This window comes from Ceratina calcarata, unplaced genomic scaffold (assembly GCF_001652005.2).
Source record: "Ceratina calcarata isolate Rehan_Ccalc_2016 unplaced genomic scaffold, ASM165200v1 scaffold569.2, whole genome shotgun sequence".
NCBI lineage: Eukaryota > Metazoa > Arthropoda > Insecta > Hymenoptera > Apidae > Ceratina > Ceratina calcarata.
Window position 1 is genome coordinate 930,907 of NW_017176894.1, and position 22,672 is coordinate 953,578.

The following is a 22,672-nucleotide window of genomic DNA, read 5'->3' on the forward strand; positions in this document are numbered from 1 at the left end:
GTCGAGCCAGGAAGAACGGGATAAAAGGTAAATGACAGAACGTTCCGGGAACTTGTGGCGTCGGAGAAACAGGAAGGAACAGGTGTGTACAGTGATGCATTAGAGCCGTGCTAGGGAGAAGAGGCTTTGGAACGAAGACAGAGAAGAAGGAAGAATGGAGAACGGTACGATAGCGGCCGACTCGACGGTCAGGAGTCAAGATTCGAGCGACTCGAAGGAGTCGAAGGACTCGGACTCGAAGCCGGAGAGCTGTTTGGAGTCGAAGCACTCGAAGGAGATCCTGATCTCGGAGAAACCGCAACGACGACGACAGCCACGGACCCACCGGCATCCGGACGATCGGCAGAGGTCGAGGAACTCCGGTTCCAAGGACGAATCCAGCATCCTCATGTTCACGTCTTGCGCGCAGTTGCTCCTCGGTGAGTCTTCCTACGATTCATCATCGAATAAACGCGATGCGACAAATATACGACGTTCGAATGATAAACTCGAGGCCGACATCGGACCGAGGAAACCAGTTCGATCGAGGCTAAACGATTCAATTGATAACGCGACGGACTCACGGCGAACCGGGTTCCGCTCGTCGGGGCGATACGATTTCGAGTCGACGGCGAACACTAGAACAATGAACGTTGCGTTCGAGTCGATTCGAATCCAGTTCCGACGAGTTCTCCTCGCTCTCGATACAATCGTTCAAAGGGAAATGTTCCTTAACTGACCATTACAATAATTAGTATCACCTTGTTCGGTGAGATACGATACGCGCATTTCTCGTTACGATCTACAAATCGAGAACGCGAGGTTACCTCGAGAATCGGTGTCGGATCAACTGTATATGAATTTGACATGTTAGATTCGCGTACGTCATCAGTTAAACACACGGGTAGCAGCGATAGTTTCTACTTTCTCGTGCTCTCGTCGCTGCTAATCACGATTGTTCGAGCCTCGTTTAAATACGAAGAGCACACACCAATTTTTCCGCTGCTCGCCCACTGAGCACAGACATTTCTCGAAACTGCACATAGAAATTGGCATAAAAGTGAAAACATTTCACTTAGAAAGTGATACTTGTGTAACTCCGCGGTCTGCGAAAAACCGAATCGAAGGCATCCTTTGGTACGAATTCGATCAGACAAATATTTATAAAATGTGTCTCTGCGAAACGTGGACCAAGAGCTGAAAAATTGTTACGTCTCGTCGCTCTCGCAAAATGTCGAATGAAACAGAGGAGACGCAATGTCTCGGCAGGTGTGGTCCTGGTGGTCTTCGGCATCCTCGTTCTGGTGCATGGTGCAGCGTTGGGCGGTTCCGGTGCAGGGTTGTGGGCAGGCGTGGGTGCCCTGGTAGCGGGAGCGTTGGGCGTCGTGGCGACGCTCGCCTCCTCGTCGCCTGGCAAAACGAATTCCAGCTTCTCGACGGCCCACCTCGCGGCCAGCCTGATCGCCCTTGCCCTTTCGAACATGGCTGCGATCACGGCCTTGACCGCTATCGTCAGGGACTCGCAGAGGACACCGGAAGTGGCCTTGCTCACCGTTCCGGTAAGTACTTTCGCTCGGTATCCTCGTTTTCATCCGATCCCCGTCGTGTCCCGCGTTTCGTTTCTCGATGAGAACGATCGACGGGACGTCTGGTCCCGTTCAAATCGGTCGTGATTCGTCGCGTCGGGAAGTCCCTTAAAATCATCGATAGTAATCAGAATCACCGCTAATGGCTAGCCGATCGTTTTAATGGAAATTTTCACTCAGCTGGCACGAGCCGATCATCGAACGTGCGTATCAGGACGCGAGAACCTCAATTACGATCGATCATTAACGAAGCGATGAGTAATAGCAATTCCAATGCGATTATCCAAGGAGATTACGCGACGCAAGAGTACGTAACTTCGTGCATCCTCCATGCGTCGGTATTCAGAATCTTTGTGTATACAATTCCTACAACCTGCGATACATCTTCGATGCTAACGATTAATTACGAGTACGTTTAAGAAAAGATTCGTCGAGACATTTAATGGAGAGGTAAAATACGGGCAGAAGAGGTACGTCGCGTGTACGTGGGACAATTAGGCATCGCTGGCCTGAATTCGTTCGATCTTTTCTCGCGTGTTTCGGCTTCGCAAACCAGTCGGAACAGGCCCGGTGGGACCGTTTGACCGCCGGTGGAGAAAGTCTCCCCATTGCCAAGGCTAAAACGCGGTCAGGGCGCAGCATCGTGAAACCTCGCAAATTGCTTCGCGTTCCTGGACCCGAATAAATCGCGCTTCCGGTCCCGAGATCTGTACTCGATCGACATTCTTTAAGCTCGAACGCGGCGAAATTAAATTCACAGCCGACGAACAATAAGAATTGGCACGTCACGAATCTCCCTTTCGTCTCTGTTCCAATCTCGCGTAGCGATGTTTCTAGTATTCGTATAATGCCTCGCACGAGCGATCGTCGTCGGTCGTTACACGGCTAGAATCGATCGATCTTTGCGCAGGGCTCGTCAGATTTAAATCACTGAAACGATCGAATTGATTCAGGGTGAAGACGGTGACGCAGCCGAGGCGGAGGGTGGCTGGGCCGGTCTGCTGGCAAGCATCGGTCTCCTGGTAGCCAGCGTGGCCGAGCTGCTGGTCTCCGGCTACAGCTGCCTGACCCTGACACCGAAGCTCTGCGGATGTCTCCGTCCTGGGAACGTCGACGACGTTGCGAACGGCGAGGGTCGCTTGAAGACTCGCAACATGGTCCATCAGTGGGTCAGCGCGCAGAGCGTGCCCAAGAGCCAGCCCATCTACGTCGTCCAGCCAATGATGACTGTGCACCCTATGATGCAGGTGAGTTCGTCGAGACATTTTAACGCTCCTCTCGCTTATCTAGTTGAGCGCCTGTACAGGTCTTTGGGGTCCTTGCACTTTCACAGCCGTGCGATTCGTCGAGATCAAAGAGGCAATCGTCTGCGACGATTTCGATACCTCCGTAATCGATGCTTCGTTCATAAATCGTTCTAAAGTTCTTCTAAATCTCGAAACTGTATCGAGTTCGGTTCGCGCTCGGCCGAATCTCTCGTAGGAGGACAGGTCAGTGATGTTAGCCGTCGGAATAGAAAGTTCCGCGACACGCGGAAGACGTCTCGCGGAGAGAAACTCCGGCCCCGGGGCGATCTCCGTGCCTACATTTCGGAGATGCACGAGCTCGGTGCACGCGCAGGTGTTTTCTGTGTCACCGGGATAAGACTCTGTCGTGCCGGTGCGTCTCGCTTTTTCGTAATTTCCTTTGAGCCACGGAGACGCCCCCCGGGGCAATTGCGGCCCGAATGCCTGCGCGCGAGATTCTTGCGGTGCATGGTTCGCGTGTAATCGGTTCCCAACCAGCTGTGCCTGGTACGTGAATCTCATTTCTTTACAATTCGCGCGAAGCTGTTTCGTTCCCGTCGGCAGATCGATGAGCGCGACGCGCTCTGTACCTCGAAGGCTTCGTTCGATCCGCGCGATGACGAGAAGAATTGTCACAATTGCTGTGATGCAAATTTACCAATAATAATTTAATCATCGGAGAACATCGTATCGCGTGACAACAATTGCGAACTCGTGTGATAATTAATATTTTATTTGTACAAGCAGGATTTTGTGCGAGACAGCATTTTTCTTACTATTTGCATCGTTTAATTGCAGTCCCCTTACCCGATGCCGGGTGCTCCAGGGAAATATCCCGCGGGTTTCGTTCCAGCGGGAGCCGTGCCGATAGCTCCAGGCTACGGAGCCGTTCCTATGCTTCCGCATATGCCGTACGCGGCCCGTCCTCCGTCGCAAATCGTAAGTACCGCAGCAATTTGGTATTCGACGTACGATATACCCGGTTTCTCGAGGAAAAACCTGTCGAACCGTCTTCGACGCCCGAAGATGGAATGCCGTCTCCCTTTACATGTAATTATACAACGAGAGTGGGAAAGAATTTCTAGAAATAGTCGACCCGTTCGAACTCGTCGGTTCTCGTTTAGGCGACTTTTAACTATCGTGAAAGCGAAACGTAACAAATTCCATCGTTTCTGACGCGATACGGAAGTTACGCGTTATCGATAGGTTTTGTAATTTAGATAGTTACGATGTGGAGCGAGTATCGCGTTCCGTCTTCGGTGGCGCACAGCTCATCGTGGGAACGCGTAATGAAAAAGAAATACAGTGAAGCGGATCTATTAGTTCCAGATGCGAAAGCAGAAGCGTCACATGAACGTGGAGCACGATGACACGGTGGAAAGGAAGAAACGTGAGAGGAAATCGGAGTCACCGAAGCGAGGGTCGTCCACGGGTGAGGACCAGGTGGACCTGGCTCAAACGTACACGGGATTGGACAAAAAGATCTCGGAGGAGTTCATATCGATCGCCATGGATCCGGAGAGGAAGTCGAAAGCTTCCAGTAGTCACGGTAGCGAGATCGGCACCGCGAAGAATTCTTGAGAATATGACACACGTATACTTAGAAATTGTAAAAATCATTCCACGTGTATTTCGCGTGAATGTACATATCTAACAATCGTCGTAGAGGAAAACGTTCCGCGATCGGACCGCTTCAAAAAATTAGTTCCCCTTGGATTCGAGAAGAGTGTTCGGTCGGGTGGATGAACGTGTACGGTACGTCGCTGTACTATTGAAGCTTCCGAAAGCTCACGTCGCAGGAACGGATCAGGATTTGCAGTTAATCCGTTTGTGAGTATTCATTTACCTTTCACGGTCTGAATTATCTGAGCGGTTCAAGATAAGTAATAACTTTATACGATGATGATTCCAAAGGACATAGTTTTAACGTAAATTATAAATCGATTTCTGACGCGACATGATCATTTTCCAAATCCAACAATGGTTCAAATATTACATTTTTTACTGCCAAAGCAATTTACTCAATACTTTAGATGCTCGACTCTAACTTTTCTCTCGGGTCGTCGAAGTTAGTCTCTTACGATTAACTGGTACCACGCTTCGTTGTTCATAAAATGAAGCGAAGGACAGAAATTTTCTCGTACTTAGGAAGTTTTAAGTAAATCATTTAATACAGTCTATCAAGATTCGTGTACAATAACGTAGAGACACCTGAACATCGTTTAATCACGTCTAACAGAGCTTCGTTAAATCTTACCTTGGTTCTGTATAATCATCGCTTTCGTTTAAACTCTGTGTCTAATAGCTCGTAAATCGTTACATGCAATGCCGACAACGTCGCCATTACGATTGTATATAACTCTTATTAAACGAACTGGACTCTGTTGTGTATATACGTAACTGTTATTAATAAATAAACTGTTGAAAACGATATTAGATATAATGTGACAAAGGATGCATACAACGCGCTAGTCTTTAAATAATCGAATTTTATTAAACGAAATGTAAGTACGTTACGTATGTGTACATAATTAATTCGCTACCAATTGAGCGCTGATCACACGTACCGTGTGCTTCGCACATTCTTACGGAACATATCCGACGTACACGATTGTATACGAAATATAAAAAATACCTGGCATTCCGTTTTGTCGGTAGGAATTTTTGATCATTGACGTCACTCGACGCGTACTACCTCTATAACGAAGTACATAGAAAAATACGTGTAAAACCATCACAAGCATCGGAATGGCAAGGTGAACACGGTAACAGCGTAATCGTAGTTCAACGCGAAAACGACAGAGTTCTTTAAACTGAACTTCCATATTGAACGTACGAAGATAGAGTACGATTTATCTCAATCACGTTTCAGTATTCTATTTATTCGTACATTGGTATCCAACAAATTAAGAAGCTGTATCTACATTATATCAAAGTACTCTTCAGGATGTACAAGTGTGTGTAAACGTACTATAAAAATGCTACATTATGTACAACACAAAGTACTTTGCGTTTAGTTTAGAATCGGCGATCTACTTGCTCACTCGCGTACGCTACAAGCTGCAATTCATATCTATAATTACATTTCGGAATGTACTGCTTCGGGTTTTCTCATCACGAGGATAAGCAAGTGACAATCGGACGGGCAAAGTATTTTTCGCCGTTTAATTCACAATAGTTCGTTGCTGAGGCGGCGAATTTTATTTGCTTAAAATTATAATACTAGTTCGTATTGCTCGTCGCATCGCTTGCTGCACCATCGTTAAGAGGTAAGAACTCGCTGTTATGTACAGTTTTCATTCTCTACGCCACGCTTTATAAGAACTTCAAGTACGAACCAAATCCACGTATTTCGGTCGAAGACTACGACACTGAACGAGTGCGCGCGCGATTATCATTGACACATAAATCATATTCGAATCTAATACAAATTATAAGTATCGTAAAACGATTATTAGCATTCGTCAAATCATGAATCGAGTGCCGAAATATCCTAATGGAAGACGCAAAGGACGATGTACACAAGGCACTTCGATTAGTCGGTCGGTGTAGTCTTCGATCATAATGGAGGTTCGAGTACACGCGAACGCTTCCGAGCCGATGTAAAAATGACTCGAAATAATATTGCCCTGTATCGTTACCACTGGGTAAAATGATTTCAACTAGCATTCGATACATCTATATCGATCGTTTCATCCTTCAGTAACGATCGTTTGTCCTCTTTAGCGTTCGTTTGTCGTTTGCCACCCACTTTACGTTTACCTCGATTAAGTACGCCGTTCTCCTCATCCATCATCCGTAAAATCTGCGTCTGATCGGAACTCTCTATCGGCGCTATTGATATGTCGCGTACCGCGCGGAACTTGCCGCAGTTGTTCAGGTGTTCGTTCTCCAACCGGAAGAAATTCCAAACGAACCGTCTTTAAGGTGAAACAAGAAATTAGAATCGATGGGAGAGCAAAGTATCAGTATATAGTACGAGCTTACCTAAAAACCTCGAGGGGTGCTACTATCGAGGTCATCAAGTCACCAGACACGTGTCCATATTCGACCAAGACGAAACTGGCTATCCACGCGAACCTCAGAACGAGGTCCTCGATTATAGCGAAGTAGTAGAAACCCTGGAACAAACGCGAGGCTTTGAGTATTTGAACATCTCGGTGCGTTCCTCGCACACATTTACGTACCGCCGCCGAGTAGACGACTTCCTCGCGTAAGAATCTGTTTTCACCCGCATTACTGTCCAGGAGGCCCCAGTCCATTTTTAAGTCCCAAGTTAGCGAGTATATCGAGTTGATGAAGCAACTGATCACCCAGAGCCACAGCCAAGGATTTTCCCATCGAGTCTGGTACTCCACTGAAATCATTCGTATCTTCATTGATCGAAAGTTACGCGCGAGCGTGCGACTCACCGGCGTGGTAGACGCACAGAGTATTGGATATGACAACGAGGAACGTGGTCGAATATTTGCCAGCGTTGGCCAAGTGCGGGAACGCCTCTTTCGAGTCGCGGTATCGTCGAATGCATTGCGCGAAACGGAACCACGCGGGCAGGCAATTGACGATAGGTCGAATAATCAACGATCCCGACATACATCGCGTGGTGTCGCCGGCTTCTAACCAGTTTCCATTGGTAATATAAAAACAGGTCAAAAAGTGGAAATCCAGCAGCGCTGTGGCCATACTGTTCAATTGGTCCGCCAGCCAGAAGTCTGCGAAGTTCACATACGCGAATGGCGATACCAAGACCCGTCCCTAAAAATTGCAAATCATCGTCCGATGTAGTTTCGTGCCTAAATTCGCGCGACGTATACCGCTGACACTCACCATGATTTTGAGTAGCCAGAATCGTGCCTCGTGACGGAACATCTTTAACGGGTTCAGGAGAAATGCCAGCATGATGCAGACTAGAACCAGTGGGTTTACGTACGGCGGAATGCTCAAGCTGGCACTGTACAGGAAGCTCAACAAGCTCAGAGTCCATACGACTCCAAGTACAGCGGCCAGTTCCATCAAATGTTGTTCGGACAAATGGTTTCGTGGGTCCAGCTCGAATATCAGTACGTGATTCACGCCGGACGATCGCCACCCGTAGACGTTCACGCCGATGAGAAATAAGAATTGTATAATGAGTAGAGGTCCGCGGTACAATCTAAATGCGATCTTCAAGTTTTCACCGCCGCCGTGAAATATTGCTGAAAGAACGACAGATGCGACGGTCGACATACGTCTCCCGTAACGTTCTCGATGCTCGTTCGTTCTTACCCGAGAGCACGACTGCTACGAACAGAATGATGAAGCTACCGGAGAACAATCCAACTTTGAAAGTGGTCCAAGGACTTTGGTGTTCTCCTAAGGGTGGAACGCGTAAGCGTTTCATGGCGCGTTGCCTGTCTCCGCCTTCTAAATCGTTCGTCACCGTAGTTTCCGTGTCCTGTATAACGTTGTCTATGTCTTTCGACGTATAAAAGTGCGCCGTTTCGACGCATTCCATACGCCATTTCGAACCGGTGTCTACGGACAGTAACTGAAAACGAGAAGCGATCATTAAGTAATGCAATGTCGCGTGGTTCGACCGTGACGGGTACGACGTATGAGGTGTGTTACTTGTGTTTAATAGGATAGGAAACGTTTTAAATGAAATGTTAGTTGTTTCCTGTGCACCTAGAGAAATATAAGAAGATTAAATCGATGAATCGTCTCGATGAAACGAGTCTCGGTTCTTGTATGTACCTTGTCGTGCTTTTTAAGGATTTTACGAAAACCGGTGTAATTTAGATTTTGATAATTTTGAAGGAGTATAAGAGACAGATAGAATTCCGAGAAGGCTAGTTTCAATTCCCTTAGCTTTCTCGTCGGTAAGTGAGTCTTAACGATCGCTTTCCCTTTATTTTTTCCACCACCGTGTTGCAACTCTAATGCTATCTTCAATTCGCTTTGAAGAGCAGCGTATTTACGCGTCGCTTCTGCTAACTTTTCTACATACAAAAACAAAAAGTTAAACGTTAACAACGATCGTCGAGTAGTCATGAGTCGCGTCGCACACGCTTTGATGCCGTTAATAGCTATTATCCATAACTCCTACTCGACTCGGCATGCAGCGTGACGAAACTTTCCTTACCAGAGTAGAACGTATTGATCTTTTTTAATTCGCGATCGCAGAACGTGAAAAACACTTCGTCGAACGAGGCGAAGTGTCGTTGGATCACTTCTGGCTCGACGCTCTCGGCAGAAGGTGCTTCCTCCACGGCTGTGTACAGCATCGCTTTCATCTCCTGTTAACCCAGGGAGGTCGTTTCAATTGTCGCTTGATCGATTCATTCGTATCGCGTAACGGTACGATTTACATCATGAGAGTACAAGCTTTATCGAGTATCGATTGATAAAATTGAATGTCTATCGATAGAACCTTACCTCGTAACTGATATACTGCTTACGCCACTCGGGCGTGATGTGAGCACACAAATGCTCTGCGAACTTCATCTTGCTTCAATTGTTATATTAATCTGCAATAGACAAATTTGATTGTTCAGAGTAAGAGATAGTTGATAAAGCGTGGACACGATCGATCGAGACAGCTGGATGACAAGATCGACCATTGATCGAGAGAAATAGTAAAAGTAAAGAACACTCGTTTAACTCGTACGTTTCGTTCTCAGCTTACCTTCGATGAAACAAGCGATGAAACGTGAAACAGGTTACAAGCGTCGCGTACGATAACTTTAAAACCTGTGTCGGCGTCAGTGATTCAATATTTTCTCAATTCGTTTACATCGTGATATACGATTTCCTTATAGTTTGAGGTATAGACGTAGGCATTTTTAGTCTGCGGTTTTACAATTGTTTAATTGTATTTTAAGTCGGTATCACCAATCTCTCGTCATGCACGCGATACGACGACACGTTAAGAATGGATAATGAACAATTTGTTCCTATTCCGTCGACGCGTAAGTTTACAGTTCTCGCGATGGTAGTTTACTCGTTTACTCGTAACAACATCTGAGCAGATTGCATCTGCGATTGCGATTAAACTCGTCTTGATACACGCATACAACGCATCGCTCGAGGATGTGTTGAACTATAGATAAAACACTTGTGCATGATACGCACAGCACAGCTATAGCTATAATGCATATAAACCTCGTACGTCTAGAGGTTAAATATCCTACGAGTTTACTTTTCGTATCTATTTTTCAATTAAACCTAATATTCTAAAATGAATATTATTTATACGAAGAGGGCGCTATGGCTAGGAGGAAAGCACACATGTGAATAGATTCTGGAACTCGTAATTTATTTTTAAAGTGATAATTAGGTATTATATGAGCAGTTTCTTATGAAACTGCCTGTTTTATCGTGTATGAGGAGTATCATCTGCATTAAAGAAACAGAACAAAGATTGAGACAGGGTTAGCAGGAAGACAGAGATCCCTGTGAGCAATGCATTCGTTTATAAGAACTATTATAAAAAGTTGATTGAAAAACCTATCTCCGTCATGTACTTGTCAGTGAAACATGTAGCAAGGAGTATCTGACGTTAATTTTTATCCTTTTCAGAATAAACGTGACTGGGACCAAAGAGAAAATGAGTCGGCTCCTACTGTTGTTATTCTTTGCTAGTATCATAAATAGTAGTATATCATGGAGGACTTTTACGAGGGGCAGAAGCAAGTACGGCAATCTAGGCGTTCCAATCTTATCTAAACAGTACGAGCTTCCACAGGAGCAATGGTTTACACAGTTCCTAGATCATTTCAATCCGATCGATGCGCGTATGTGGAAACAGGTAATAAAAAATGAATCGACTGTACTTTGAGAAAGATATCACGTTCTGAATTATATTTTCCAGAGGTACTTCGTCAATGGGGAGTACTACAAGGTAGGAGGTCCGATATTTTTGATGATAGGAGGCGAGGGGACGGCAAGCGCCAAATGGATGGTGGAAGGCCAGTGGATCGAATACGCTAAACAGTTTGGAGCGTTATGCTTTCAAGTGGAGCATCGGTTTTACGGGAAGAGTCGTCCCACCTCGTAAGTGCTACGAGAACTCGGTAAAAGAAACGATGAAGTCTGATATCAGTGATTCACAGAGATCTCAGCATTAAGAATCTAGTGTACCTTTCGTCGGAACAAGCGCTCGCAGACCTCGCCTATTTCATACACGCTATGAATGTTAATTACAAACTACCGAGGAACAGCAAATGGATCGCCTTCGGAGGGTCCTACCCTGGATCACTGGCTGCTTGGTTGCGAGTCAAGTATCCTCATTTGGTACACGGCGCAGTCTCAGCCAGCGGTCCCTTGTTAGCGCAGATCGATTTCCAAGGTGAACACGAACCAAACGTTTTCCTCGACAAATGTTTCATATGCATGATGACGGTTCGCAGAATATTACGTCGTCGTCGAGGATGCGCTGAGACAGTATTCTAAGACGTGCGTAGACGCTATAGCCGAAGCGAACGGACAGTTCCACGTGTTGCTGCGTCATACCATCGGTCAGCAGAGAATAGCCAAGCAATTTCTGTGAGTATGAACGAGATTCGCTATCTACAGAATTTCAGTTGAAAGCCTATTTCCATTCGCAGCTTGTGTGACCCGATAGATCCCGGGCACACGAAACGTAGTGACATCTCTAATTTGTATGAAACGATCGCGAGCAACTTCGCCGGGATTGTGCAGTACAATAAAGACAATCGCAATAACTCGGAGATGGCCAATATGACCATCGACAGCGCGTGCGATATTCTGACTAACCAAACATTAGGCATCGCCATAGACAGACTGGCGTATCTGAGCACAAAGATATTGAACGCTTCGAAGGAGAAATGTTTGGACTATATGTACGATAAAATGATTCACAAGCTCCGCAACGTGACGTGGGCTAGCGAAGAAGCCGAAGGAGGACGTCAGTGGACGTATCAAACGTGCACGGAATTCGGCTTCTTCCAAACATCTACTGCCCGGCCGAATCTGTTCAGCGAGACCTTCCCCGTCAACTTCTTCGTGAAGCAGTGCACCGACATTTTCGGTCCGAGGTATAACGAGCATTTGTTGAACGCGACCGTTGACAGAACGAACATCTTGTACGGAGCACTGAACTTGAAAACGACGAACGTGGTGTTCGTGCACGGATCGATTGATCCTTGGCACGCCCTGGGAATTACAAAGTCCACGGACCCGCAGATGCCCGCTATTTATATAAACGGTACGTAAAAGTTGGAATCAACGTTTCATTCAACATGGAAGACTAATTTAGTATGATTTACAGGGACTGCCCATTGCGCCAACATGTATCCACCATCGGTGAACGACCCACCGGAGCTGAAAGCTGCCAGAGTGAAGATCGGGAATTTCATCCAGCAATGGTTGAATCAAGTATGATATCTTTATTATGCTTAGAAATACGTATTTTTTTTTTTTTATTGTAACAAATCCGGGGATGCCTTGTATGAGTGGAATTTATTTTAATGGTCTCTTCTCAATTCGTTTTTTACAAACTTGCGAAATGTGATTGTGCTAGACGTGACCTTTTAATCAACTTAAACATCTCGTGCGTTATCAAGACTATAAACTATATGTATTCAGCTAAACAAATTATGAAAATGTGTAGGAGTACTCGCTACTCTCTTATACGGTAGATATATGTATAATTAAAACAAGGAGTTTGCCCATAATGGCACTATTACAATTTGCTGGGTACAATCGTGATATTTAAATAAATACATTGTACGAACTTCCTATGATTATCTTACGTCAGTCAACGAACGAGTACGTGCCGTATTATATTTCATCCCCGACGAGGCCGGAGAGCGATCTGTTCAGGTATAAAACGTATCGTAAGTACGTATCGTAAGTAAGACCGTGAATAAATCTGCGGAGCGCAGATTCCGATCCGTACGTACGTCTATGAGTAAATTGTCTTCGAAACGAGCACCGTAACTACGTGAATTTTGATCGTGAAATGGATAACGTCGGCCTTCCCTTAACGATACCTCGTTCGAATAATATCGGCGTCGCTGTGGCTACGAGAACGCTTCGTTCGATCCCCTTAAGGCGAGGCCAAGGTGCCCATAACAGATTCAGATCTTGCCGAGCCGTTGTATGATTTTCACAAAATTTACCGTTAAACAATACTATCGCGTATCTAACGTTCCTTAGCGATAACTTACAATTACGAGACAGAAGATATTATATATTAGAGATTCGTTTGATCGGTAATTACGCGTTATTATAATATATTACTCTCTTATTTCCTTTCTTTTTGGCATGTCCTTCGATCAACGAGCGTGATCCTACGTCTCGCAGCTTCCCTCTCTCTTACGCTACGGTATTTACATTGACAAAGCAATAATAATTTACTGTGAACGGAACGATAACTCAAATTTCAAACGGTTCGTCTCGAGCAGAGAGAGTGTACCAGAAGAATGAGGGAGACGAATCTTTGAGGGAATCGTAGATAAGAGCGAGCGATCTCAGTATCTGTGATGGGTCTGGGACTGCCTCCACTCCGGTGTGGAGTTGCCGTGATGATGATGGTGGTGATGATGATGCCGTTTCTTGTCGGATATGCTCGCGTGCTTGTTCGACGGATACGTGGCCACGTCGCTCACGACCAATTCCGAGCCGTCCCTCTCGGTGTTGTTGTTGTTGTTGGTCCCGCTGCCACGATAATTTTCCCGGTACCCAGGCTCGTCCAGGGTCTCCTTGCGTCTCAGGGGAGGATGATTGGTCTTGTGCCCGGTGGTCTCGTGCAGATTCTCCCACGCCTGACGGTAGTATCGGTTCAAACCGCCCCGACTCTCGGACGAGCTGCTACCGAAGCTTGCCACGGTGTTGCAATCGGGGGATGCACGGTGCCGATAGTGTTTGCTGCTTCTACCGCGGTTTCTGTATCAACCGATCCATCGTTTATCATCCTGTCGCGAGACGCCGACGTTTTCAACAGCGATGCCCAGGTAATTTCTGTTTCCCTTGCGCTTTGAAACGCGTCGAGTACCGAAACAATTGTACAACCGCGAAATTGACGGGCATCGCTGCATCGAATAGTCTCTCCTCTTTCAACAGCGGGTACGGTGAGCATGCGTGTTATTTAAAAAGTGTAGGATAATTCAGCGAAGCGTGATCGAAGCGATCGTAAGCGATACCGTCACCAGAAAACGAGAGAAGAGCAGAGAGAATCAGAGGTCAGAAGTACGAACGACACTGAAGTAATAGCGAACATTGATACAGCGAATAGGAGACGAATCACGTTTGTCAACTATTCCGATGAACAATCGTAACGCTTCTCGCTGTGTGGCACGGTGCTCTGTCCGCGTGACTCGGAGGGCAGGTGCGCGGCGTCGAGTCGTGCGAAGCCGAATCTGTGTCGGCGGTGATGGTTGGTGAACGAGCTATCGCTATGTACGTGCTCATTAGAAACGTTTGCTCGTTTACCTTGACTAGTGATCACTCGCGGGGGTGACGCATGGCGGTCGTAGAGTGGTACGTGGTGATGGTCGACGTGGTGGTGGGCGGTGGTTGCGTGGAGGGTGAGGGCGACAATGGTGGGCGATTCGCACTGTACATATACACAGGTGGCGAACGTTTGCCTCTTTGGAATCGAGTGACTCGATTGGTTTCGAATTGAGAGAAGGATAAGGGCGGTATTCGAATCTCGTAGGAATATCGATGGAGAAGGATTTCTGTTTGTCATCCTGGGAAAACTGTGGGAGTACTCGTCTCGATCGAGTAAATTGAATAAGTTACATGACACAGGCGATACGATTGATATTGTACTTTTCCGATGTCAGCGGAAGTAGGAGCTCCGCCGTGGGATTCTTTTTTTATGGTATTTCGGGATATCGGGGTGTCAGAGGGAAGGATTGGAGAAGTATCCAGCTCGATGGGCCGCCGAGAGACCGAACGAATAGGGATGATCGGTGCCGCGGCGCGCGGTCAAATCGCGGCGCCCCAGGTGCTGGTCGGGGAAGGGTAGCGCGAGTAGCGTATACCAACGCGAGGGCATCCCGGTATCACCCCGTCCGAGGCCACCACTACCGCCACCCCTCGACGCACCGACCCCACCAAGCCCCCTGCGGCGCCTTCCTCTGACGCTGCCGCTGCCGCTAGCCACCAAACGGGCTCGGTGTTAATCGTTTTCATTACTCATCGTCTCCTCGTTGTTTTACAATTTACCCAGAAATCGTGATATCGCATGCTAAGGTAATGGACGATCTCCTCAGCCGATGATCGATCGATCGATGATGAAACATGATTTCGCAACGAGTAGCATTTATTTTTTGGCAAATCGATTTACACGACGATTGAACTCTGTATCTAGCTTAGAGAAGCTGATGGATACTATATGTAGTTACATCGTTAAAGAAACTGTGAGAGAAGTTTTATGATCGCACGACGATTTTAAGATTAATACGATGACATGGGTCGAAACGTGACAGTTTCTTAAGATTTTACACAGCGAGTCACTGTGCGTTTACGCCCTACTGGTTGGAGGTCGACGACTCTATACTCTGCGAATGTTCCTCACGCCGCTTTGTTAAACATAGACGTATGATCTTGTGACGCGATTAGTCAGAGAAGTAGACGAGAAGAGAGAGCAGAGGGTCAGTTTGAACAAATACAGAGTAAGCAATATAGTATACACACGTAGAGCGCTTTCACGCGAAGATACGAAAATCGCGATTCTCCGTATGAAGCCGCTCGAAGGGTCAATGAGCGAATGTATGTATTGTACATATGTATGTATGTATGTATGTAGAAAGAAGCTGTTTCACACAGAACATCGTTAGCCGAAAATGACGAATGAAATAGTATGACGAGGCCACGGACTTAGATCGATCCGGTGTACCTTGAGTTCGATTCATCTGTGTCAGTTGACAATTCGTAATCGGTGATTCGTTCCAAATTTCGAACGAACACCGGATCGATCGTATCTCAGATTTATCTCGCAAGAGATCCAGGCGACAGCGATCACCGCGATTGAAATCGCGATCACCTGGGAAGAGTTTTTATTCTGTGACACGGTGTCTACTAATTACTTGTCAATTTTTACCTGCGTATGAGTATCACGACCGTGGTGATCACAGCGGCGAGGAATACAAAACCGCCGAAGACGCCCAACGCGATCACCGCGCCTAGATTCAATTTCGCTTGGTGAGCGTTACTCGACTCCGCGTTGTCCACTCTGTACGGTCCGGAGGGTTCCGGGACGCCCGCGCCGACGCCGGCTTGAACGTTGTCCACCCCGCTTCCAGAGATCTCGTTGTCCTGCGGATGATCGATGCTCCCGTCGTTCAAAGCCGGGCCCGGGGTCGGTCTCTGCAGGCCCACGTTCGGCTTCCTGGCAATCGTTTCGCGCACCATCGCCGGTTGCTCTGCCGTGCTCGCCACTCTTCGAGGCGGTATCGTCGTGGTCGTGCTCGAAGTGGTCGTCAGAACAGTCGTGGTTCGCACACGTGGCGGTAAAAACGTTGACCGGGTTCTGGCAGTCGTCGGCCGCACCGTGATTCGCGGTGGAGCCGTTGTCGTGGTTCGTGGTTCCTCTGATCAAGAAATTTCATCGTTCTCATCGTCTCACGAGGAGGCTACAGATTTTAGTTCAACGACACGCTGTTCGATGGAAACGGGACACGAATCGAAACGTACAATGGTCATTTCAATCGAACATCATGATGGAGCGATATATCATAAATACTACTGTTCTACGAGATCGAATGGAACGGAATGTGCGAAGTACCTGAACAAGTGGGTGCAGCGTGGTCGTACAAGCCAGTGGGCAGGCACAATATCTGCCGGAACCCAGTGAGCCTGTATCCTCTCTCGCAGGTGTAAGTAACGATACTGCCGACGAGAAGGCTTCTGTTGAAGTTCGTTTTGGGCGAGATCGTCTCGGTCTCGTCGATCTCGTCGATTTGAATGTGACTGTGAGGCACCGGAGCCGGGGGATCGCAGAGGATGGGTTCGCAACGCGGTGGTGGACCGTTCCACCGCTCGTCGATGTCGCAGGTCAGTCTCGCACGACCTGTAATCCAAAGTTCCATTCGTGACGAATAACATGATCAAGAATATTTGGTCACCTCTCGAACCTAATAAAATGGACATTTTTTCATTTCATATCAATTTCACTTTTTTCAATCAAACGTGAATTTTTAATGTTCGTCCTCATGACCGACCTATGTAAACGATTTATAAATTAAATCTACTCCGAACGTTCTCGTTAACGAACGGTCGACTGCGACTGCGATCCTCGCCAAGCTCAATGATCAGCTGAGAACAGAAACCACTAAAGGTGAATCGAAAAAAGCGAAGGCTATCATCACGTGCCTAACAGCGTCACGTTTCTTACCAATTTCCTGGTTTCAAACTACTCGTATCGTTCGAACGCGCGTATCAAAGCGCGATAGATGAACGGTGTAACCATTTATCAAAGAACTAATGCCCGACACGTTCGATACTTACCGGTCATCTCGTATCCCTCGTCGCAGGAGTATAGCACCTGACTCAGATAACTAACGGTATTGTTGATAAGCGTATAGCCGCCGTATTTTATGTTCGCCGGGTAGCCACACTCGATACCTGAAACATCGCGTTTCAGGAATATCTTTAATAGGACTAAAAATCCGAGCACGTGACGTGCAAACTGATTCAATATGATCAAGTATGCTTGCCCGGAAAGCATCTCCGTGACACGAGAGTGAAAATTGAAACAACGATCGATGATCGGGCCTCAATTCATTTTGAAATACAGAACTGCAATTCGAACGTTTTTAAAAAAGTGAATTAGTAGTCTCTTACTCTTGCATACGGGAGGGAATTCGTTGTAAAATCCGGTGTCGAGACAAGTGCGGCTGGACGGTCCGATGAGGAGGCTACCAGCGTTGCACGAGTACTCGACCGTGGCACCGACTTCGTACGTGCTTCCGGAATTCCGATCCGTCGACGTAGTCACCGTCATCGTGGAATTCGGTGGCTGTTCCGGTCGACCACACGCTCGCGGTTCTGCGAGCAAACAAAGTTTCTCCGTTTTTACCCCATCTTTTTACCAGAGTAAATTCCATCGACCAATCGCTGTTTAGCGTCCATGAACGATGAAGATAAAAGAAGATGAGAAATTAAATTTCAAACGATACGCGAGGAATTACGAGTACAACTATAGTACGATTCGAGAACAGATTTATACAGCCTCTTCAATTATCGTGAAAGACAAAAGTCTACACGTTTAACAACGGCTGACGAGCGAAAATACCGAGATCGATGACGATTCGATAGTAATGGGAGAAATACGTATGGAAATACTCACGGTGCTGACAGATGAAATTCAATCGAGCCGTGCAAGGTGTGTCGGACCAGAGCCAGCCTCTGCTTCCGTCGTACCGGGCGCAGTCTTCCTCGGTGCCCTGAGGCAGACTCCAGAACGAAACGGAAACCTCCTCCCCGCTTCCGGTCCATCTCCACACCGTGCGATCCTTCTGATCCCTCACGGCGCCCATCCAGTACTGGCTGGACGTGTCACTCCTTCGCAGAAATTAAGCTCATAATAACTCGCCGCGACAGAGTAAATCAAGGAACGGGTCTCGCGTCGAGTCGTTTCGCCGCCGTAATTGATGCGCACCTGTGCCTCCTCCACAGTTCCCATGAGATGAATCCTTGCAACGCAGGATTGCTCTCATCCACCAGAGTACCGCCGCGCGCTCTGCAGAACTGCAACGCCTCCCTGAATATCATCGGTTGCCTGTTGTAAAATATGTAACATTTGCCGTTGTAAGTGGCCGTCGAGCCTGGGGGCTGATCTCTGAACTGCGGACACCTCTCGATGGGGAGAGCCTGTGCAAAATAATCGCTTTAAAGGATGTCGATTCCACGCGTTCGCTGAAAACGATGCTTTTGCACGTTTCAATAGTTAAATGCCGAGAGAAATGCGTTTCTAAACTTATTTGCGCGAAGAAGGATCGTGAAACTGTACCTGGTCGGTGTAGACGAAAGCTTCGCAGAGAGAGAGTTGTACCGGGATCGGGGCGGGCGTGTTTGCCTCCAAGTGCACGGAGACGAAAGCTCCGGGCATCGGAGGATTGCACGGTAAGAATAGTGGCTGTCCCTCTTCGAGCGTACCGGTGAAACGATTGCAAATTGGATTCGTTCCCAAGTCCGGCCGATTGTTTCCCACACGCACTACGATCGTGCCTGCTGTTCCCTCGCCTGTCGCGGGTCACGTACAAAATCGTCGAATCGTTAGTTGATTAGTGAATAACGATAAACCGACGATACGTAATTGATCAAATTAATATCTGTCTTAAATTCCATGGTAACGATAGCGATGATTTATGCAATGCCATTATACGAGGACCGATTGATTTTTTTACGTCCACTTGGATGAATTAAAGAACAGGTTTCACTTGTTTTATAAGACTGGAAGTCGGTTTCGATTTTTCACTTAAGGAATGAATAATTCAGCGCATAAATCGGTTCTATTCTTATTCCTAGAATTATTATATAAGGATTGAGTAATTTTAGCAAATTTCACTTTGCGATCATCCGATCGTGTTTCCTATGTGATAAAGAAAATAATTTTTAAAGCACGTCTCGATTCGAGCATCAGGCGAGATTCAACGAAACGATAGGCGATGGGTCTAGATAGGCGTAGATTTGGAACCGAGGAAGTTTTAATTTAGTTTTTGATAAACATTTTCGACGCGTCATTATCTCTCGGATTCGACTCGATCTGAGCTTTCACCGAAGCCACGACGCATCGGTCGATGGACGCGCAGCAATCTCGAACGGATTAATATCCATCTGAAACGATCCCGCGAGGACTACATCTTCCCGGCCTGGAAATCATTTCAGGTGTGACTGGATGGACGCTAGAGCAACCTCGTCCACCGACTCCAATTACATGCTTTCCACCTACCGTCCTTTGTAATCATCTTCGAAACAGCGACAATTTCTTTCTGTTTACAGAAAAAGAAAATTCCGTCCGCCGCGGAGAAATTTCCCGAGTCATTCCCGAACGTTATTAGAAAACGCGTTTCTAACGACTACCCGTCGCACCAACTGCATCCCATTTTCCCTTTTCGCGACTCGCTCGGAGCAAGTGAACTTTGTTCACGGTTAAAATACGATTTTGCACGGACGACTCGCAACCCGTAAGTTACAAAGTTTACAGTCGCAAAGTTTACAGTTACTTAAGCTTTGAATCGTCTCGTGATAATTGCTCGAGACCAAACGGTGAACACACGGCACCCGTAAACAGATTTAAATGAATGCGCACTCGAAGCCCATAAAAAGATCGAAGAATGCTAGAAGTGAAATCCGGCAAAGATAATCAGCAGATACATTGCTCGACGAGAAGAAAGTGAGCAGATGAATTTTCATATTCCATAAATCACGTTAATCGTTCGATAAATGATCTCGGGTTTGTTGTACAACGAACGTTTTCTACGGCACGGGTCGTTGCGTTGCGAGACGATGAAAACTGCGTTTTTCGAGGAAGAGATCAGATCGTGGAAGCAGCTATGAGTAACTCTCACTCTTTTTTATTTCCGTGTAAACGGCGCCACGTCCGTCGCTGTTCTTCAGTTTGCTCGCGTTTCGTTCGGAACAGTGAAAGTTTTCTCTCGTCGTCGTTTACGCGGGCCGCCGTTTTAAACGATTAACTACAAAGCAAATCGTTTCCGTGAACGCGGCGGAAGCCGCAGGGAATCATGAAATTCTAATGACTCGTCGTAAAAGAGATCGTACGATCATCTTCCATACAATCCGTGAATAATTTGTTAAAGATATCGCATGTCTCGATTCGCGTAAACGTAACAACATCGTAATTGCATCTTCTCTTAGATACGTTCGTGACGTCGAGAAAAGTCGATGCAAACCGATCGCTTCTCACCGTAAGATCGGACCTTCTTTTAATACCTCGGTTTGTCAATGTTTCTGTCGTTGAGTTCACTGCCATACGTACGACGTTTCGAGGATCGTGAAACTCGGAATACCGTGAAAACTTTCGTTGTACGATTAGCAGGAGTTACGAATAGCGCGTGAAATGCAAACTTTCGGTCAATGAAACGATCGTAACACTGGGAATAAGAGTTATGCGACGATTTAAACACGCGTAAAGTGCCGAACAAAGGAGTCTAGCAGCAAGTGCATAATCGTTTCTAAAAGTGAAAAGACTCTCACTTTCGCGCCGGCGAGTTTCTAAAAGTTTTCGCGTGCCAATAATGCTCACGGTCAATTATGAAAGAATGAAAAAAGTAGACGAGGAAGACGAGATGAATGCTTATGGATAAACAAGGGAGATACTTCATGGTACATTTAAGAGATACGATAGCAGTATTATTTTATTGTCCGACACAGTTTCTAGTAGAAAGTGCCATTTAATCATTGGAGAACGTGCACGAACTGGTTTCGATACCAGCAGGATTTTAGCATGCGCAATTTAGCAGGTCGGATCACTTGAAGTCTTATAAATGCCTACGGATTTTATTGTAAAACATGTGAACGTGAACGGAAGGAAGAATCGCAAAATCTACTCCGTTAAATTAATTCGTCGCACCCAAAGGAAGAATGACGATGAGCAGTTATCACGATTAAGAATAGAATCGATTGCGTCAACCGGATTCTTATGTGAACGATCCTCGTCAATACTGCTTACAGTATCATTAAAATTATGCACACAGCGGATTCTCCGTTTCTTAACTATAAATGAAACTGAATGAAATGAGAAATGCAATTGATGTTCACTTACCACAACACGGTTTACCGAAGTCCAGTCGTACGAGTTGCACCATATACGGTTCTAGCAAGTTGACGTACCACCAGGGCCTGAGTTCGGGCCTGGTGAGGGTGCAGGTTTGGGGGGTATAAATTTGCCCGCTGCTACCGTCGACGGCGCGCTGAGGGATTCCACCTTCCGCGCTGCTGGACTGCATCGGAGCTTTTCCACCAGCCACATTTAAAACTGCGGAAAAATCGAATCAAAATTTACATTTAAAGACACACAGAGCCAGGGTCAAGTTCAGCCGGCATTTGTCCGATCTCTTGAGATACAAGAACTTGTTCACTGAACGTTACAAAAAACTCATACAAAAGGTCGGCCAACGAAACACCAAGCGATAATTATTTCATACGACTGTTCCCATTGACTGCGTGCTGCGAAGTTTCTTCTGAAGAAAAGAAACAGAACCGCAAGACACGCGACAGGAAGTGCAGATTAGATTCTTGCCAGGCGCATCCCTCGGTTTGCTGCGCTCCTATTTAAGGAACTGCAGTTGTACGCGTCGCGGAATGCCCCGCCCCGATTGCGGTACCCGCAACACGTGCGAAACGAACACATCGTTCATGTCCGTTCGCGTACATAGTTTCCAGGGGCTTTATTATGCGCGACCACCTCGGAACTAGTTAAACCCGATTTTAATCGATTCGATTAAGGCCGTGTATCAAACTGCATACCTGCAGCGATTTCTATCGAATCGAGATTGAGTTATCCTTGTGCTAATCGACGATTATCACACCTTTCGCTCGATCACTTAAAGATGTATTGGCTATACAGTCAATCCCGAAAGTTTATGCACTTTAGAAACACATTTTTTAAAAAGAAATCAGACGTCGGAAGAACATTGCTATTAATAAACAACAACAAAAAATTTTCGATTTTTCCGAGATTTTTCCAAGGAGTACACTTCAACACTTCAATTTCTTCCAAATTTTCGTTTTTGGCCAATAACTCCCAGTGTTGGACATACGGAAAAATTGCATAGGACCTTTCTTGTAGAGGGCAACGAGATCTACAATTTCTGTATAAAAGTTTTTCGCTAGCATCAATAGTTAACG

General features: G+C 46.4%; 4 protein-coding genes across 7 annotated transcripts in view; 2 read left to right on the forward strand and 2 right to left on the reverse strand.

The window, feature by feature from the left end:
• The first annotated feature begins 154 nt into the window (after positions 1-154).
• LOC108629400 (uncharacterized) lies at positions 155-4,432 on the forward strand. Its single transcript, XM_018032046.1, has 6 exons — positions 155-419; positions 1,249-1,538; positions 2,519-2,812; positions 2,856-2,954; positions 3,650-3,790; positions 4,181-4,432. The coding sequence occupies exons 1-6, from the start codon at positions 155-157 to the stop codon at positions 4,430-4,432; spliced, it is 1,341 nt and encodes a 446-aa protein (XP_017887535.1).
• An 888-nt stretch (positions 4,433-5,320) lies between these two features.
• Positions 5,321-9,867, reverse strand: LOC108629460 (xenotropic and polytropic retrovirus receptor 1 homolog). The gene is made up of 10 exons (XM_018032135.2): positions 9,516-9,867; positions 9,266-9,357; positions 8,973-9,126; positions 8,585-8,829; positions 8,117-8,378; positions 7,679-8,046; positions 7,264-7,606; positions 7,039-7,208; positions 6,839-6,972; positions 5,321-6,771 (listed from the first exon to the last, which is right to left on the reverse strand). The coding sequence occupies exons 2-10, from the start codon at positions 9,332-9,334 to the stop codon at positions 6,510-6,512; spliced, it is 2,007 nt and encodes a 668-aa protein (XP_017887624.1). The 5' UTR covers positions 9,335-9,357; positions 9,516-9,867; the 3' UTR covers positions 5,321-6,509.
• On the forward strand, positions 9,396-12,584 carry LOC108629462 (putative serine protease K12H4.7). Of its 3 annotated transcripts, none has more exons than XM_018032140.2 (7): positions 9,396-9,471; positions 10,409-10,637; positions 10,701-10,882; positions 10,942-11,177; positions 11,239-11,374; positions 11,437-12,056; positions 12,120-12,584. In XM_018032140.2, the coding sequence occupies exons 2-7, from the start codon at positions 10,437-10,439 to the stop codon at positions 12,230-12,232; spliced, it is 1,488 nt and encodes a 495-aa protein (XP_017887629.1). In that variant the 5' UTR covers positions 9,396-9,471; positions 10,409-10,436; the 3' UTR covers positions 12,233-12,584. The 3 variants fall into 3 exon arrangements, with proteins under 3 accessions (XP_017887629.1, XP_017887627.1, XP_017887626.1); XM_018032138.2 differs by lacking the exon at positions 9,396-9,471 and adding an exon at positions 9,736-9,798; XM_018032137.2 differs by lacking the exon at positions 9,396-9,471 and adding an exon at positions 9,989-10,284.
• Positions 12,292-22,672, reverse strand: part of LOC108629458 (uncharacterized) — a 22,870-nt gene continuing 12,489 nt past the window's right edge. For both annotated transcript variants that reach the window (XM_018032134.2, XM_026817253.1), the window contains 9 exons: positions 21,588-21,800; positions 18,813-19,045; positions 18,462-18,673; positions 18,150-18,364; positions 17,645-17,848; positions 17,309-17,425; positions 16,587-16,871; positions 15,903-16,392; positions 12,292-13,738 (listed from right to left, as the gene is read on the reverse strand). In XM_018032134.2, the coding sequence (XP_017887623.1) occupies positions 13,324-13,738; positions 15,903-16,392; positions 16,587-16,871; positions 17,309-17,425; positions 17,645-17,848; positions 18,150-18,364; positions 18,462-18,673; positions 18,813-19,045; positions 21,588-21,800 (2,384 nt within the window). In that variant the 3' untranslated portion in view covers positions 12,292-13,323. The remainder of the gene's footprint in view (positions 13,739-15,902; positions 16,393-16,586; positions 16,872-17,308; positions 17,426-17,644; positions 17,849-18,149; positions 18,365-18,461; positions 18,674-18,812; positions 19,046-21,587; positions 21,801-22,672) is intronic.

Bases quoted from the DNA above. Each gene is read 5' to 3' on its own strand.
- LOC108629400 (XM_018032046.1), top strand. From the start codon at position 155: ATGGAGAACGGTACGATAGCGGCCGACTCGACGGTCAGGAGTCAAGAT. The intron at 2,813-2,855 runs GTGAGTTCGTCG...TCGCTTATCTAG, and splicing joins CTGTGCACCCTATGATGCAG to TTGAGCGCCTGTACAGGTCT. The intron at 3,791-4,180 runs GTAAGTACCGCA...TATTAGTTCCAG, and splicing joins CCCGTCCTCCGTCGCAAATC to ATGCGAAAGCAGAAGCGTCA.
- LOC108629460 (XM_018032135.2), bottom strand. From the start codon at position 9,334: ATGAAGTTCGCAGAGCATTTGTGTGCTCACATCACGCCCGAGTGGCGT. The intron at 8,047-8,116 runs GTAAGAACGAAC...TCGTTCTTTCAG, and splicing joins CGTAGCAGTCGTGCTCTCGG to CAATATTTCACGGCGGCGGT. The intron at 6,772-6,838 runs GTAAGCTCGTAC...TTCACCTTAAAG, and splicing joins GCACCCCTCGAGGTTTTTAG to ACGGTTCGTTTGGAATTTCT.
- LOC108629462 (XM_018032140.2), top strand. From the start codon at position 10,437: ATGAGTCGGCTCCTACTGTTGTTATTCTTTGCTAGTATCATAAATAGT. The intron at 10,638-10,700 runs GTAATAAAAAAT...TATATTTTCCAG, and splicing joins ATGCGCGTATGTGGAAACAG to AGGTACTTCGTCAATGGGGA. The intron at 12,057-12,119 runs GTACGTAAAAGT...TATGATTTACAG, and splicing joins GCCCGCTATTTATATAAACG to GGACTGCCCATTGCGCCAAC.